This window comes from Aphelocoma coerulescens, chromosome 1A (assembly GCF_041296385.1).
Source record: "Aphelocoma coerulescens isolate FSJ_1873_10779 chromosome 1A, UR_Acoe_1.0, whole genome shotgun sequence".
Lineage (NCBI taxonomy): Eukaryota > Metazoa > Chordata > Aves > Passeriformes > Corvidae > Aphelocoma > Aphelocoma coerulescens.
The window spans coordinates 50,451,463-50,468,850 of NC_091014.1; the positions used below are offsets into that span (position 1 = coordinate 50,451,463).

At 42.6% G+C, this 17,388-nt stretch overlaps 1 protein-coding gene across 1 annotated transcript in view; it reads left to right on the forward strand.

Moving 5' to 3' along the window:
- Positions 1-55: 55 nt before the first annotated feature.
- Positions 56-17,388, forward strand: part of UTP20 (UTP20 small subunit processome component) — a 63,871-nt gene continuing 46,538 nt past the window's right edge. Inside the window, exons 1-14 of the mRNA XM_069000996.1 lie at positions 56-155; positions 797-877; positions 2,000-2,066; positions 2,259-2,391; positions 2,866-3,054; positions 4,047-4,128; positions 5,168-5,305; positions 5,696-5,851; positions 7,471-7,617; positions 8,117-8,251; positions 9,659-9,736; positions 10,382-10,560; positions 12,486-12,641; positions 13,169-13,257. Coding sequence (XP_068857097.1) covers positions 111-155; positions 797-877; positions 2,000-2,066; positions 2,259-2,391; positions 2,866-3,054; positions 4,047-4,128; positions 5,168-5,305; positions 5,696-5,851; positions 7,471-7,617; positions 8,117-8,251; positions 9,659-9,736; positions 10,382-10,560; positions 12,486-12,641; positions 13,169-13,257 — 1,675 coding nt within the window. The 5' untranslated portion in view covers positions 56-110. The remainder of the gene's footprint in view (positions 156-796; positions 878-1,999; positions 2,067-2,258; positions 2,392-2,865; positions 3,055-4,046; positions 4,129-5,167; positions 5,306-5,695; positions 5,852-7,470; positions 7,618-8,116; positions 8,252-9,658; positions 9,737-10,381; positions 10,561-12,485; positions 12,642-13,168; positions 13,258-17,388) is intronic.

Sequence of the window (17,388 nt, forward strand, 5' to 3'; positions counted from 1 at the left end):
GCCCCTTCCGCCGGCGCTCCCGCCCCTGCTCCCGGCAGCCCGAGCCCGGCATGGCGGCGCCCAGCGCGTAGGGCCGCACGTGTGGGACTCGCTGTGGGGCCGCCGCCGCCATGAAGAGCAAGCCCTCGGCCCACAAGTCGGGGAACACCCACCGGGTGAGCGCCCGCCCGGACGCGGCCGCTGGCCGGGGAAAGGGACCTTAGGCTTCCGCTGTTAGTTTTAGTTCAGCGGTCGTGCCCGGCTGCCGAAGCGGCACCGGGGCAGGAGGAGTGAGGGCGGGCGGCGTGGCAGGGTCGCCTCAGCGCTGCCAGGGTCCCGGCCGAGACAGCGGGGCCGGAGTGCGGCTTCTGCCCCGTAGCCGGCAGCTCCATCAGCCGGATCACCGTCCCTGACACGCAGCTGGCACACCACCGCCCTAGCGTACAAAACCGATATAATTAAATGAAAAAGTAATACCCTGTAAGGGTATTTACCAGGGCGTTGTTTCGGGAAGGCTGAGAGCGGGACAGTTTGTTGAAATCTGGGTAGATTCCTCTGCATCTCCTTCAGTGTGTTGTGCAGACGGGTGGGCTGCGAGCCTGGGTTTTGCAGGTCGGGGGGGTAGAGGGTCTGTCCCGCTCCTGGGCGTTTTAAGCACGTTTTGCCTTAGTCTTCTTGTAAGGCTGTTATTGAGGGGTTTTATCTGGCAGCCCGTCTTTGGAAGTGGGGTGTCTGTTTGCAGTATGTATGCTATCGAGAGGGATTTAGAAGGGCTGTGCTCAAAACTAAGCAAGAAATGTGTGTTTTTGTTTTTCAGTTTCTTACCTTTTCGGAGCGCCTAAGCAATATTAATATCGATATTATTCATCGGATTGACCGAACTGGGAGCTATGCTGAGGTGAGAGCAGCACTTGTGATTGTTTTCTGAAATCGCATCACAAGTAGATATACTCCATGAAAGAGTCACTTAAGAAATTTATTCAGGAGGAAATTGGAAGGAAGCTCCTGCAAGAACTGCTTTTCTTGGAGCCTCATTTCATGCTTTGTTCCCTTTTACTTTTTTACCTGATTTGCAATATTGCCATAGAGACACTTTGACAGTACCACCATGTTGTTTTCCATGTGGCTGGTGGGCCTGTTTCTGAACATGAAAGATGCTACTGTGTCACTTAGCAGTCCTAGGACCAGACTTGGACTGGAAAGACTTGCAGGTGCTGAGTAGTTGCAATAGAATCAGAAGTTTGAAAATCATATGTTGGAAAATACTTCTAAGATTATTGAGTCCAGCTGTTAACCTAACTCTGCCAAGGTCATCATTAAACCATGTCCCTAAGTGCTACATCTGCACATCTTTTAAATATTTCCAGGGATGATTACTCAACCAGTTCTCTGGGCAGCCTGTTCCAATGCCTGACCACCCTTTCAGTGAAGAAATTTTCCCTAATATCCAGTCTAAACCTCCTCTAGCACAGCTTCAGGCCATTTCCTCTTGTCTTATCACTTGTTACCTGGGAGAAGAGATCGACACCCACATACTGGCAGCATGTGTATAAAGCATGAGCATGTGTCTTTATTGATCACAAGGATCATTTATATGGGTCATATAAATCATCATTATGATTATAGGGATTTGCACGTTACTGCCACCTGGCCTACTGGATTGTTCTTCTGAACTTCCCACTCAATTGCTGTGAGGATGCCAAAAGAAATTCCAAGGCATTGTGCTGGCTGAACTATGGCTCAGCATCTTAGATTATCAAGGCCACTCAACACAGGTATAAAAAGCAATTATGTAAACAAGTCCTGTCACCAGAAAATATTTTCAAATGTGTTTTGAATATTGAAAGAAAGACTTATTTTCAAGGAAGCTCCATAGTACCTGTTGAAATTAGTCATTGAGGTTTTTTAGAATATTCTTTAAATGTTTAAGGCACTTGACAGTTGTCTGCATTTGAACCTCTCATCTTTATAGGACTAATTCATTAGGGTTGGTAGCTACTCTTCATCTTTGTTTTGACAGGAGGTTGAAACCTACTTTTTCGAAGGACTGCGGAAATGGAAGGAACTGAACCTCACTCAGCATTTTGGTATGTCGTTTATATTCACATTTCCTGCTTTCCTTAAACTGATAAAATGCATTTCTTCTTCATCCAGAGCCCAGGGGGAGATTATTGACTGTTTTTTGGACTGGGCTCTGGAGCCCTATTATTCTTGAACACCCTACATGTTTACCAGGGACTGGACTAGTTTTCAGGGCTTCTCTTTTGTTGTTTGAACAGTGAAATTCTACAATGAAGTGGCCAACAAATGCCAGTCCTTCAACCAGCTGGTTTATCACCAGAGTGCTGTTGTGCAGAGCTTGAAGACACATTTGCAAGTCGAAGGCAGTCTTGCTTACCAACCCCTATTAAAGTAAGTATATGGCCACAAAGGTAGTCAGAGGCCTTGATGATATTTTAAGTAAACATGAGTCCTGTTGTAAGTGTTCTTTATCTTTATTGTACCTGAGGAAAATATAGCAATGAGATGCCCAAAGCGGTCATATTTCCCTGGTAGAGTTCTATGGTTCTAAGTCTTCAAAAAAATGTAGCTGTGACAAGGCAAACAAATTAGCTGGAGTGCTTACTGAATGTCAGACAGTATATTAAGGTGCTTTGTTTGAAGTTAAAGCACTTGTTTTCTTGTTTACTGCTGGCTGCTTGATGTTTTGAAAATCTTAAGATTCTTGCCATCCACAGCTGCCTAATAGGTGACATGTTTTAAAAAGTGAAAAGTGATGCTACCTTTCTTTCCAAAGAGACTGTGCTGGGTTATGCAGCGTTTGACTAGGTTTTTATTGGTTTGTTTTTGAAATGCACTAACACTGGTGTGTTTTCTGAAACACAGTCTGGTGGTGCAGCTGGCTCGAGATCTTCAGGCTGACTTCTATCCTCACTTTCATGACTTCTTCCTGGCCATTACCAAATTACTGGATACACAGGACACAGAGCTGCTAGAATGGGCTTTTACCTCTCTTTCCTATCTCTACAAGTATTTGTGGAGATTGATGGTGAAGGACATACACAACATATACAGGTAAAAACCATGTTTAATGTCTGTCTTGATCAGCAGTTACTAGATGCTGTAGAAGTGTAAATGCCACATGAATACGTGGCTTAATGCTTCGGTGTACTTGTTAGCATGCTTTCTCAGCTTTTCTCATAGAGAAACTGGCCAAGCTCCAAGGAGTTACCAAATGCAAGGACTTCTGGGCGTGGGGAGTTCCTGAACTGCAGGTGCTTGAAGGCTGATTTTGTATGTGCTTGTCGTGTTTTTAAGCCTTTTCCAGGTATCTGCTTTTGGCAGCTGCTGTAGACTGAGCGTGTGGCCTGACCCAGTGTGACCATTTGTTCAGTCTTAAATTGCTGATGTAGCAGGGCTCTTCTTTTTGACATAGACAGTGGTTCCATGTTTCTTCCTCCTAATTTCAGTTTGGAACAGATGGAGCAAAAAACTGGTTACAAACTTCCTCCCCAGCCCAGGCTAAGATGTTTAACATATTGAAAAATGATCTGCTCAATTTTAGAGAATCTGAGGTACCAGTCCCTCTGCAATGAACATGTGATGAGCCACCTGCCACTGTTACTGATACCAGCAAACTGCAAATATTTATCAGCCTTGCAAACTGAATCTTTCAAAACTTTGAAGTGTACAGGAGAGCCTGTTGGCTCAGCTAAAATACAAATCTGGCATATACATCAACTTTGGATTCACTTATTGCTGCTAAACATGTATCTTAAAAATCTTGATGCTGCAGTTGAATCTAGAGATCCACGGATTTTAAAAGTATTTCTGATTGTGACTTAATTTGTCTGGCACTGTCATTTGACCTTCTTTGCGAAACTCTTGATCTTTATCCAGGGAGAGTGGAAGGGAATCTAGATGAGGAAGGTATTGGCCCTCTCTAGGAGGACAGGTTCTTAGTGCTTATAAAAAGTGGTAATGTAAACTGGAAACAATTTTTTTAACCAGCTGGTGGCAATTCTTGCATTGCCCCTAAGACAATGGATTATTTTGTGTCTTTGTAGCCTGTACAGCACCCTGCTGGCTCACCACAAACTCCACATCAGAAATTTTGCTGCTGAAAGTTTTGTCTTTCTGATGAGAAAGGTAAGTGGGATGTTTGTACTTCGGTGCTATCTTCATTTTGAGGTGGTTTTTGAATTCAATGTGTAGTATTAGGTTTTCTCCAGAGAAGGATTAACAAGACCTGAACTGGCATACAGCATGTCCTGAGCTGTAATTTTTAATAAGTATTTTACTAAGAATGTCATGCATTCCATGTCAGTAGTGGCAAGTAGAGGCCTTAGCACTCTCTGTTTATCTAAAATGACTAGAAATAGTAAGGTGATCCTGCAGAAGGGAGGCTTGAATTTGTATATGCACATTTGCCCACTGGCTTTTTCACAAATACTTTAAGGCCTTTGTAGAACTGAAATTCTTGTGACAATGTTTTTGCATTCCTGAAGATCACAGTATGTAACATTCCCAGGCAGATCAACCAAGATCAGAGGGCAGTCTTTCATGGAGTAAGGAAAGAGAGTGGTAGTTGTTGGTTTTTCTTTAGTCAAAATATACGAAAGGCAGGACTCCTTAGACTGGCTAGCTCATGTAAGTATCCTTATTTTTGTCCTAAGTTGAGAGACCTTAATAAAGCATGTTCATTTGATTGGTTGTTTTTTGGAAATTTCTGAACTTTAAGTCAAATCCTCAGAAACTGAGGTGTTTCAAATATTGGGGCAGAAGTCCCTGCAGTATTCTCAAGTGTGGTTCTGGTTTTGGATGACTGGATTCTGTAGTCAGCTGATACATGTCTCTTTCTCATCAGGGCAGTGACTTTTGTGTTGCAGTTGTGACCAGTTTAATAGTGCATTTATGCAGATGTTTAAAACCATGAGAAGAATCAAACCCACATATTTCAGCTGCAGTGACCTCAGCAGACCTGGGGCTGTGGGAGCTGTAGTGACTGAATAGCTGGTCAGATTTCTTCTTTGAATTTCCTTGTGTGCTCACAGAAATAGTGAGTTTGAGCTGTTGTGGGAGGGCAGGACTAGGAGAATAACATGGTGCTGTGGAGCCATTTGGTTGCCTCAATCCGTCTGGCAGCTCTGAATGGAAGATAACATTTTCTTCTCCTTATGTTTTGTAGGTTTCTGATAAAAATGCACTCTTCAATTTAATGCTCTGTGACCTGGGAGAGCACCCCGAAAAGGTGGAAGGTGTAGGACAGCTGCTTTTTGAGATGTGCAAGGGTGTTCGAAACATGTTCCACTCCTGTGCAGAGACGGTAAAGACAAGATTGCTGCTTAAGCTGTTGCTGTAACAGGCCTTAGGCAGTGCTCACTGAAACCATTGTGTGTTTTCTCATCCACCTCAGTGGATTGTTGGTAATAAGCATGGTGTTAATTACTTGGTAGGATCTGAAAGCCTTCTAAGACTATTTTTTGAGATAGGAAGGTTGTTTAAATAGTTCTTGTGCATTATTGCTATGTGTTAAAATTGTACTTCTTGCTGATATTTCAGATTTTAGGTGATAGCCTTTTTATTTTTCCTGTAGTCATTCTAGAAAGAATTGAGATCACTGGAATATTTTAGCAATACATTGCAGTAATTAGTTTTCGGATTGCTAGATTTATTTTCTAAGTGTAAGAACATGATATGCTCTTTTCCTGTGCAGGCTATGAAGTTAGTTCTGTTGAAGCTGGGACCTGTTACTGAAGAAGAAATTGAACTACCATGGGTAGCTGTTGGAGAAGCCTTCAAGCAAATGATCAGATCAGCTGCAGTGCATATCCATAAAGATCATTTTGACATTGTCTTCAAGTGTCTGGAGGTACACTGATTATTTTTCTTCTTACTGTTGCTTTTTTATTCATGAGCGACTGAGAAAAAATTCTGCACTTACTGAGAAAAGTATTTGTGTTTTATTGGACCAGAACTAGGGTTTTTGGGGTTTTTTCTGCTTTGGAAGCATAAAATACAGGGTCATGTGCATGGGAAAAATTCCACCCTTCTTTTCTAAGTTCAGTTACCCTGGTGGCTGTTTTGTGAGTGAGAAAGCAACTACTGTAGGTGAGACTTGGAACTCAGTCCTATGGCTGGGCAAGGATGGTTTGTACAATCTGCCTTTGCACTCATTGCAGAGCCCTTGCTGGAATGTAGTGCTTCTTTTATGTTGCTGAACTACATATTGGTGGTTCAAAACCACTTCGTGACAGTAAAGGGGAAGCTTTTTGCCTTACAGATCTTTTTAAAGTGAAGACTTGGATTAAACCTGGAAATCCAAGTTGGAGCCTTTCAGCCAAGTACTGAAAATAAAAATGTTTTCAGTCTGGGTGTTCCTGTGTTGCTGCTTGGGAGTTACACTCTGGTTTGAAGGAGCACAACTGAGTGCTGTGGGCTGGGCTGTGTTAGACCAGGGTGATATAGAATAATCAGTGATCACACAGCCTGGCAGTGTGTTTTACTTACCTGACCAATATTTAAAAGTTTAAAAACATCTGGGAGAGGGATTTGCTAAGGGGGATTGAAACCTCTTGCAACTGACAGCATAGACTGTGTCAGGTGTGCTCCTTGGAGGGATGAAATGGGAAACTGGAGGAAATGATTCACATGAGCTTTTTTAGGGTAGTCCTTCCAGCATAGGTAAATAATTCCTCTTGGTTCCTTCTTGAGACTCCTTCCCTGTGACAAACTATTTTCCTAGAAAATCCCATCCTGTTCCTCTGGCCTCACCCAATATGATATGCAGTTACTACCTGACTGTCATTAGCTACATATTTGTTTACCACTGAATGGTTTGTATCCCTGAGGTTTCTTTGACTCAGCATCTGCAGTTGTTAGGAAATCTTGGAAATTTGTTACATACTTCCTTTTATTTTTAATGAGGCTTTTTCTTTTGCCCTGGGAACTGTTGAATGCATGGGGATATCTTGGTCAGAGGGAAACATTTGTGTAGTCTGTAATAGCTGTCTAAATTGTGTTCAATTTGTTGGATGAAGGGTAGGAGTTTACACCTTCTGGACAGAAAGAGACACTAATGTAGAATGTACATTAAATGAGTAAGCTCTCAGCATCCACATTAGCATAATGATGCATAAAGTGTAAAAGTACCTAAATTCTGATCATTCCAGTGAAAGCTGGGTGCTTCCATATGTTTGTGGGTCTGGAGCTCAATATTTCTCTTTCCTATTTCTTATGTCAAGTGTTGGCCTTTCTGGAGACCCTCATTTTAGGAGTTACTGTGTTTCTGTCCAGGGAATCTGGGATGTGTTTTTACCTAAGGGAAATTTCACAGTGTTTCTGCAAGGTTTAATTTGTGGAATATGTATGAGAAAGCTAAAAATAGTTTGTTGGGCAGCTGAGATGATTGATTGTTCAGAATGTCCTCCAAATAGCAGTAAGTGAAACCATTTATCTGAAACATTTCATTTCCCTATTTTATTTAAACAGGAGTCACTCTTAGATTTGCAGAGGAAAATGACTAAGGTCAACTGCTCTGTGGCTTCAGAGCAGATGGAAAGGATTCTGCAAGCTTATCTGATCTTAGTGGAACATGCAAATGGATCCAAAATCTCCCTGCCTGAAGATGTCTGTCAGGTAGGTCAGACTGTCACTTGGATGTGTCAGAGAAGTATCAGTTGAATATGGAAGAGGTGTGGTCAGCTGAAGCATTCGTACACATTTCTGATGCATCACTGGACTTAGGATTTGAGATGAGTGAACAAATGCATATATTTTGAGTATTGCTACCTGTCTGATCCTGTGAGATTTTACCTCTGTATTGTAATGCTAGTGCAGCCCAGCTTTAAATAAGCAATGGGGAAAATGGGCTAACTGCTTCTAGAATCTGTTCCTGCTGCTATGGAGGAGACCCCACCATATCAGTTGTGTGGACCAGTTCTACCAGATTCACATACATTTGACCCCATTAGACTAAATTTAGGGCCCTCAAACTTCAGTGGGACTATTAGGATTAGTTTCTGTCAGCTGAAGCTTAGAACTCCATGCCCTCCTGGTGCAGGGGCTGTCCAGACCATTCAGACCAGATAATGATTGTCTTTGTGGACAAGTATGAGTTCTCTCTTTCTCATTTCAGGTTTTAATAAAAATGTTACAAACACCCTATCTCTCATCATCTTGCCGCAAGATGCTGCTGAACACCATTTCTGCGTTCCTGTTGGCTGAGAATGTTTTGTTGCCAGATTCTTTGACCAAGGAAGCTATTCAGAAGGTAAGAAGGATTGCTGCTTATGCCAGAAATTCTAGACTTCAAATTCCTTGGAGCAGGGTGATTTCTGGACATTCTATTTCAGGCTGGGAAATACACCAGAATGTTCCCTTTAGCCTTTTTGCACAGTGAAGAAGCTGCCCAATGCCTTAAATAAAGTGTGATGAGGTCTTGGGATTACTTGAGAGTCTTGCACAGGCTGTCAGTATAGCAATTCCACCATGGCAGACATCATTGCAATGAAATCCAGACTGATGCAAACACCTACAGCCTCTCTAGAGAAAGGAAGGATAACAGAGAAGGAGTATGTCCTGCCTAAGATCATAAAGCAGATCATTGAGTCAAACTTAGTGAAAAAAAATACATTTTTAATTAAGTTTCCAAGCATTTAATGAGCATGCTTTAGCCTTGTGAACAAGGTTCATACAAGTGCAGTTTTGATTTAGAAAGTACAGGGGTAAGCATATTTCAGTACTACCTTTGCTCCTGGAGCATTGACAGGATTAGCTGCATACATTCCTATCAAGTGTAGTGTTGCAAAGATTAATAGGAGATTATACTATGGAGTCTGATCCTTTAGTTTTGCAATTAACAGTGTGGACCATAGTTGTAATGTGTGCGTGTGAAAAATATTTGAAATAAAAATGCCATGCAATTTACAATGGGAAAGCAAGACTCGAAATTGTTTAAAAAAGATCAGATTTCATTTGGTCTTCAGTGTTGACTTGTTCTGAAGTAAGATTGGTTCTACCTGTGGCATGAGGCCAGTTTTGCTCAGGAGACTTCTTCAAACATTTGAGGATATTTGTGTGAGCTTCCGTTAAACTGGAGGAGGCTTAAAGCTGTCCTGGTGTTCTGAAGGGTCTGGGAAAGAGAGATCTGGGCGTGTATTTTATCTTGACATTGAGGAGCACGGATCCTGGGTATCTCAAAGGACTCTTCCTATTTTGGGTCCTTCAAAAGCACAGAGATTGGCTCTGCCTGTGAGGTAGTAAACTTTTTGCAACCTGCTACACAGAAAAAATGCCAAGTTGAAATATATTTTGAGCCTCAACTTTTTCCCGACAGTTGGTGTGTCTGTGCTGCAGTCGTAGAACTTTCGACTTATATTTTCCACATCACACTGAAGAGATAGCTCAGTTGTCTTTGCACAGAGGCAGTAGGATCCTTTTTTGAAAAAAAGGGTTGTGTCAGTAGGGTTTCTTAAAAAGGACTGGGCATTTTTGTACCTGAATTGTCACTTGGAAATGCTGCTGCTCTGTGTGCTGGGATTAGCAAGTGAGCCAGGCTGGCTGTCTCAGAGTTCAAAGCATGCTTAATTTGTATACCAGAAAAAATGTCCCATGAGTAGTAAAGAGGTGACTATGAAATGTCTCTTGTTCCTGTCAACTTTTCACTTGCATCTTGCAGGTATTTGCAAGTGGGTTTGAACGGCATTTTCTTTTGGACTTCTCTGAAGCAATGTTCACAATGAAGCAATTTGAGAGGGTAGGTTAAAGTGTTTGTGCTTTATGTTTATTTTTGTTGCCAAAGGGAACAACTGGAGAATCCACAGTATATTTACGTGCCTTGTATGCTGAAGGATTGTTGTGTATTGACATATGTTTATTTAAACTTCTGGCATGATCTGATAAGAAGGAAAGTGGTTACTTGAGTTAGTGTTCTGTAAATGTTCTCAGATTTGGAGAAGGTGATAGGTATCTGTTCACAAAAAGAAGCTTGTCTGTGGGGAATTAAGAGGGTGAGTGTGTTATGGATGGGAGGAATAGAAGGAGTTCTGGAGAAACTAAGTGGAAATGAAGAATAAGCCCTATAACTGGTGATACGTGAGGAATCAAATTAATTAAATGGAGTGGGAGGTGAAAGCCAAGTCAAGGATCTGGAATGTCCTGATAAGACTGGATTTGGTGCAAAATGAGTTTTTGCGGTGAATTACTGTCCCTGCTGGGATAAGAAAATGTCTCTGTGCTGCTGTCTAGGGCCACCAGAATTGATAAGTCCAATGCTTTGCTGGCTTATTTGTGAGCATTTGGATTTCTCTGTGGTTGGTGTCGTGGGGTTTTTTGTGGATTTGATGATGATTAAAGAGGCTTGCCAATCTTTGACTTACATGGGGTTTTTTTGTCTCTTCAGCATTTTCTCCCATGCTTTCTAGAATACATTGAACATTGCTTCTCTGGCACAGATGCCATCACAAAGGACGAAGCTGTGGCAATTCTGGCTAAACTCATTTTGGTGAAAGCAGAGCCTCCTACCATTGGTTCAATGGCATTTGAAAAGTATCCTCTTGTTTTCAGTGAAGCATCTGTCAGGTGAGACTTCTCAAGTTTAGCAAATACTAGATGTGTCTGTGTGGCTCTAGGCCTGAAGGCAGGGCAGAGCACATAAAAGTTGCCCTCCAGTATTTGCTGGAGTTGTGTAAATGGCAGCAATGTAAACCAAGTGATATAGCAGGATATAATTTTCCTTTCTGAAATTATATGAGAAGAAATGCTGCTGCGGAAAGGTGATCACTGATCACCTTTGTGTGTTGTGGTGTGTGTACGATGAGGATCTGTTGCACCATCATGCAAACTGCATCCCTTGGCAGTTAATCTTTGTAGTGAGTGCAGCAGTTCAGGTTCTCATCGTTACTGACCTCCTGCCTGTGCCCCAGCTTTTTTCCATATGCATATGTCTTGTCCAGGAGCTTTCTTGGCAGCAGTACTACAGTCTTGCCATAGAGCACAGCTGGATACCAAAGGACATATAATTAACCCAGAAGCAGCACTGTGCTGGCACAGTTTGACTGCTTTTAGTTGCAAAACTAGCTTGGTTGCAATGGAGTGGTTGCTTTCCCCCGAGCCTCTTTGGAAAAATTAGGGGTAACCACTGAAGCACAGGATGACCATTGCTAATCTAATGATAGTGATTTTTCTAGTAATTCTAACTCAGCTAATTCAAAACTTCTGACTTTGTATTGCCTTTTGTGTAAGGTTTTATCTTTCCTTAAAGCAGTCTACTCTGTGTGGGTTTTTCCCATTTTTATTTAATAAGAATAAAAGCGCTGAGGAACAGAAGATTGAGTCAGTGATTAAATTTGGTTTTCTTCCCTTGTTTTCTTTGTTTCTTGGTCTCTCTGTTTTTTCTGTGGTTTGGAGTACACAGCTGCAAGGACCTTGGTCCTAGTTGGACTTTCTTGTGCTCTTGCAATGTCAGTGGTGTAAGTTACGGCCAGGAGACATATCAAGAGTTGCATATCCCGTCTCCTATCTAGTTACTAAATAGTCCAGTTTTGGAGATTTCTGAGCTGCCTCTGGCAGTCTCTGCCAGTGCTTTGATATCTTTATGGTTAACAGGTGGTTTTTGATTTATTTGGGCTTTTTGGCTTTTTTGTTGGGTTGTTAGGGATTTTTTCCCCAGTCCTCAGTGTATAACTTAAACCTTCTTTATGACAGTTTAAATCCCTTGCTGCTTATCTTATCTGCTGGAAACATAAAGAGCAGAATATTTCTTACTCTTTGCATCAAGCTTTTGCAAATAGCAGGCTTTCCTCATCAGATGTGTCTGAGATCTTCTTTCTCTGCACCAACAATCCTAATTCTTTGAGGTTTATCTCCTTTTTTTTTTTTTTAAGCCTCTAATGGTTCTTACTGTTGGCTTTCTATTATCTTCTGTATTTCTTGAAGGGTGAAGCCCATGCAGTCTTCTGACTGTGCTCTTGCAAGCACTGGGTGGAATGGAAGGGTTGCTGCACATGGAGTGTGAAGGACTCCTGTTCATATGTTCCAGTATGGTGTCAGCCCCTTCTGCCTGCAAATAGGCTTGTTGATTTGGGCTCACCTTGTGAGTCCATTTAAGTCCCAAAACTTTTACCTCACTGACTGTTTTCTGTCATCCATCTATGTCAACATTATCATGATTAATAACAGCAGTCATAGAGATGACTCTCCGGTGTTCCTAGACTCTGTAGGAAGTTGTAAGGGTGTCCAACTGAGAACTATTGTCTTTTCTTTTAGAAATATTATTTGGACTTGAAATAAAGACCTGACATTTCTCGTGGTCCGTGCTTTGTACTCTTCAGCATGACTAGGTGATATTTTGTGCTGTAGAGGACATAGAGAAGGAAAAAATCCCTTGTGTTGTGCAAGTCCTTTTTGCTAGAAGTAGACAACGTAATTTTGAGTATCATAGGAGCAAAAGGAACAATCTCTGATATGCAGTGGTGGATTACTAAAATGTTTGGTTTTATTTTTAGCTCTAATACAAGGCAACAAACAAGTAAAAGACGAGGAGAAAAGGCAGAAGTACCGGTGTTGGATCATGTACTGTCTTTAATTCATTTACCAGAGAAGGAAGACATCACTGACCTTTCACAGTCTTGGGTTGCCTTGGTTGTACTGCCACATATTAGGTAAGGGATATTCTAAGGTACTATTGTCATGTGTTTCTATAATATTGTCTACTTTCTTACTGCCTACTAGTTCTCTTTCTGTAGGAAATCACTTTACTAAGGAAAGGACAATAATTGCTTGTGGCTAGGCGCAGGAATCTGGGGTTAGGAGTCAAAAACAAGTGCTGCATGGAAATACCATGAGTCAACAGTAAAGACAGGAAGAGAGTATCAGTTTCTTGATTGCCTACTCACTAAATTTGGCACTTCAGTATATAGAGATGTTCTTGCCTCATTTCAGTTTGTGTGTTTTAAGCACTGTTCTCTCTCAACAGTGTTTTTTCAGTAATTATTGAAGGACTAGTTGGAGAGAAGATGCAGTGAATGCTACAACTTAAATTGTGACTCAGAAATAGCAAAAACATTTCGGTGCTGGTTTCAAACTTGGAATGAGCTACCTGTAATTTAATAGAGATAAATGCGATAGAAAGCTTTCATATGTAGGTGTCAGTGTAACAAAAATAAGTCTTCGCATTTATTTTGGATAGACCAATGAACAAAGACCACATTCTGCCTCGTGTGACAAGTTTTATAGACTCTCTCTTCACAGCCATTGACAAAGGAAGCCTCTGCAAAGGTCAGTTACAGTTACTTCCTGTTTATTTGCTTTTTGTTGATATATAAAAAAATAAAAGCAGTTTTTCTGATTACACAGAGCATGAAAATGAATACTGGTAGCATTGTATCCAAAATTATTTACCAGCTTGACTAAGAAGAGCAAAGCTTGGGAGGAAACAACCTTGGGAAACAATTCTGCATTTGCTGTTCATAATAATGATGGGGTGACAGATGTCCTGCATAGTGGAAGACAGAGGTAATTGGGAAGGAAAAGAAGAAAGTGAGAAAAAAAGAGGAAGGAAATCTATCTAAACCAAATCCAGGCTGAAGCTGTCAAGTGAAGGAGAGACTATTGACTCACAAGTTCCAATTCAAATCTATAGTGCAAAGTTTAGGATGTTGCCATCTGTCAGTTAATAGCTACACATCGATAACAACTATAAACTCAATCCAGCACACTCCAGTCAAATGTCATTATCTTGAACCCTTTGAGCTCTGTGTTGGGTGCCAAAAAAGACTTGTGGTTTAACCCCAGCTGGCAACTAAGCCCCACGCAGCTGCTCACCTGCTCATACTTGCCCAGTGGGATAGGGCAGAGAATTGGAATAGTAAAAGTGAGAAAGTTTGTGGACTGAGATGAGGGGAGCTTAATAGGTAAAGCAAAAGCCACACATAGAAGCAAAGAAAAATGAGGAATTCATTTACCACTTCCAATGGGTGGGCGGGAAATCTCCAGGAGAGCAGGGCTCTGCCATTTGTAATGGCTACTTGGGAAGACAAACACCATCACTGTGAATGTTCCCCACTTTATCTGCGGAGCATGACCGTATGGTCTGGAATATCCCTTTGGTCAGTTGGGGTCAGCTGTCCTGGATGTGTTCCCTCCCATCCCCTTGTGCACCCCCAGCCCGCTCACTGGTGGGCTGGTGTGAAAAGCAGAAAAGGCCTTGATGCTTTGTGAGTGCTGCATACTGATAACAAAAACATCCCTCTGTTGTCAACACCATTTTCAGCACAAATCCAAGCCAGAGCCTCTATTCAGAAAATCAGCTCTATTCCAGCCAAGACCAGCACATTCTCTGCCTGTTATTCAATACCATTTATGTCGTGCTTGGGTACCACACTATCCAATACAATCTCATTATCCACCCCTTCCCCTCCCATCCTTTGATAATCATTCGCTTGGTCTGTGGACCACCCCTGTAAAATGTTCACAAAATATCCACTGAGTTCATTTAGTCCATGAATTTGGGCTCCATCTGTTATAGTGGTCACTCAGGACAGGAGCGGTGGTGTCTTGTGTGGAATTGTTTGCCACCAAAGTCAGCTCATGTTGGTTCACTGCTGTACTCGTACTGCTTCTTTTAAAGCTTGTCCTCCACTGGTTTGGATCATTCCTGCTACAGTAATTCCTACAACATGCAACTTAAACCACAAGTTACAATTTAAAGTTATATGCATTGTAGTCTCCACCCCAGTCCTTTTGGGCCAGGCCACAGGGCTTAAAATTGCAATAAACTCCTCCCCTTGCTTGGGTTTGGATTTATCCACAGACTGCATCCTCGTTAGGGGAGTAGTTGCTCCAAGTGGAATCTTACCTATGAGTCTCAGTTTCTCTTGGGGTATACCCACTGTGGTGTAGACTTACCCATCACCACAGGTGCTTTGGGGTGCACCTGTTCCAGGACAGCCTTACCCATGAGTCACTATGCCTTCAGAGATATAGCCACTCCAAATGTGGCCTTACCATGGCTGCATTCCCTCAGAGCCTCTGCCATGGGCTTATCTGTGGCCACACACTTTGAGGGGCTCCAGCATAATCTAATCCACAGCCAATGAGGCTTGAAGGTGTACCTTCTGCAGCATGGACTTGGGTCGCAGTTCCTTCAGAGGTACACCTGCTGCAGCATAGACATAACTAAAGCCACAGATGCTTTCAGATAGACCTGCTTTGACATGGACTTAACCATGGCCACAGATGCTCTGGGGTGTCCTTCTGTGTGGATTCGTCCACAGGTCACAGTCCAATTGACTCAAGTTCACAGTGGAGTTACAGCCTGTGTGGTACTGCAGAACAAAAACAGCAGCACTGCCCTGGTCACCTGCCCACCTGGGTGCATTGCCATGGCTGTTATCAAAATGTTCCCAGATACAGCAGAGAAGGGTAATAAGCAGTACAGCACTACAGCTGTGAAAGCAAAGAGCAGTCACTAATGATCAGTGGCTGCTAATATGCAGTAAGACAAGCAAGCCCTATGGCAAGCACAGAAACTTGCCAATTAATAGCTAAACAGCAGTAACTGCTATCAATCTGGGCTCAATCTAGCACATTGCAATCAAATCTGTCATTATCTCTAACCTTGGAAGCCATGTGCTGGGTGCCAGAAAGGACTGTTGTATCTTAACCTCAGCCAGCAACTAAGCCCTGCACAGCTGCTTGCTTACTCAGCAGGGATGAGGGGAGAGCATCAGAAGGGTAAAAGTGAGAAAGCTCATGGGCTGAGGTAAAGACAGGTTAACAGGTAAAGCAAAAGTCACGCATGCAGTGAAGCAAAGCAAGGAATTAATTTGCCACTTCCCAAGGGCAGGCACATGTTCAGCTATCCCCAGGAAAGCAGGGCTCCATCACTCATAACAGTTACCTGGGCAGACAAATGCCATGCCTTCTTCTTCCCCACGTGTTACGTGCTGAGCATGGTGCCATATGACAGGGGATATCTCTTTGGTCAGCTGTCCCAGCTGTGTTCCCCTGGTTTTGGCTAGGGTAGAGTTAGTTTTCATCACAGTGGCTGGTATGGGGCTGTGTTCTGGGTTTGTGCTGAACACAGGGTTGATAATACAGTGATGTTTTTGTTACTGCTGAGCAGTGCTCACACAGAGCCAAGGCCTTTTCTGCTTTTCATGCTGCCACGCTGGCAAGGAGGCTAAGGGTGCATGGCAGGCTGGGAGGAGGCACAGTCAGGACAGGAGACCCCAACTGACCAAAGGGATATTCCAGACCATATCACACCATGCTCAGTATAAAGTGTGGGGAAGAAGGGGTAAGGGAGGGGATGTTTGAAGTGATGGCATTTGTCTTCCCAAGTCACCACTACATGTGATGGGGCCCTGCTTTCCTGGAGATTTATGAACACCTGCCTGCCCATGGGAAGCAGGTCCTTGTTCTGTTTTGCTTGTGTGCGTGGCTTTTTTGCTTTCTCTCAACCCACAAGTTTTCTAGCTTTTACCCTTCTGATTCCCTCCCTGATCCTGCTGGTGGGGGAGTGAGCAAGTGACTGCAGGGGGTTTGGTGGCTGTCTGGGGTTAAATGACAACACCCCTCCCAAGACCTCGTGTACCCCCAGCCTCCCCACTGGTGGAGTAGGGTGAGAAGCAGGAAAGGAGCAGGAAAGGCCTTGGTGCTGTGTGAGTGCTGTTCAGCAGTAACAGAAGCATCCTTCTGTTATCAACAGTTTCCAGCACAAATCCAAAACAGAGCTCCTTACTAGCTACTATTAAGAAAATTGCCTCTATCCCAACCAAAACCAGCACACCATCTCTGACCCAAATGACACCACTGATTCTAAAATGCTGCATCTTTTTTCTCATCTTTTCCTGGTTGTCTTCCCTCTCTGTCCAGTAAAAAAAAAATTAACTGAGCTTGCACAGAGCAGGGCAGTTGTTACTCAGAGGGGTGGAAAGTATCTGGACCTGTAACAAACTATAAACAAGTTATGGAATGCCCCAGGTTGAGTGTTCGTTATTCCTTTGTTTGTAAGGGTTGTTTGTCATTTTCCATTTATAATACCTTTGTTAATATTCCTAAATGTATTTGCCAATCAGCTCTGTTGCTTTTTCTTCTTTAGAGAAGCTTTGTCAAGCATGGCCCTTTTTGATTTAGGTCTTTATTTTATCATATTTGCAGGTTTTGTATGCTGTCATTATTGTTTTATTGGCAATGTACTTAGCCTAAAAAAGGAATATCTAAAATTTCTTTTCTTGGGTCTCAGCTGGCAGTAGTAGCAGCTCTGCACAAGCTCTGTGTGCATGCCAGAGGCACATTGCTGTTTCTTCCTTTGTCAATAAGGGAAAAGAAAACAAATGCAGCCTCAGTCCTGTACTCATGTCTCCTGTTGTCCCATCTTACACTTCTTTGCTTGGTTTTCTTCAA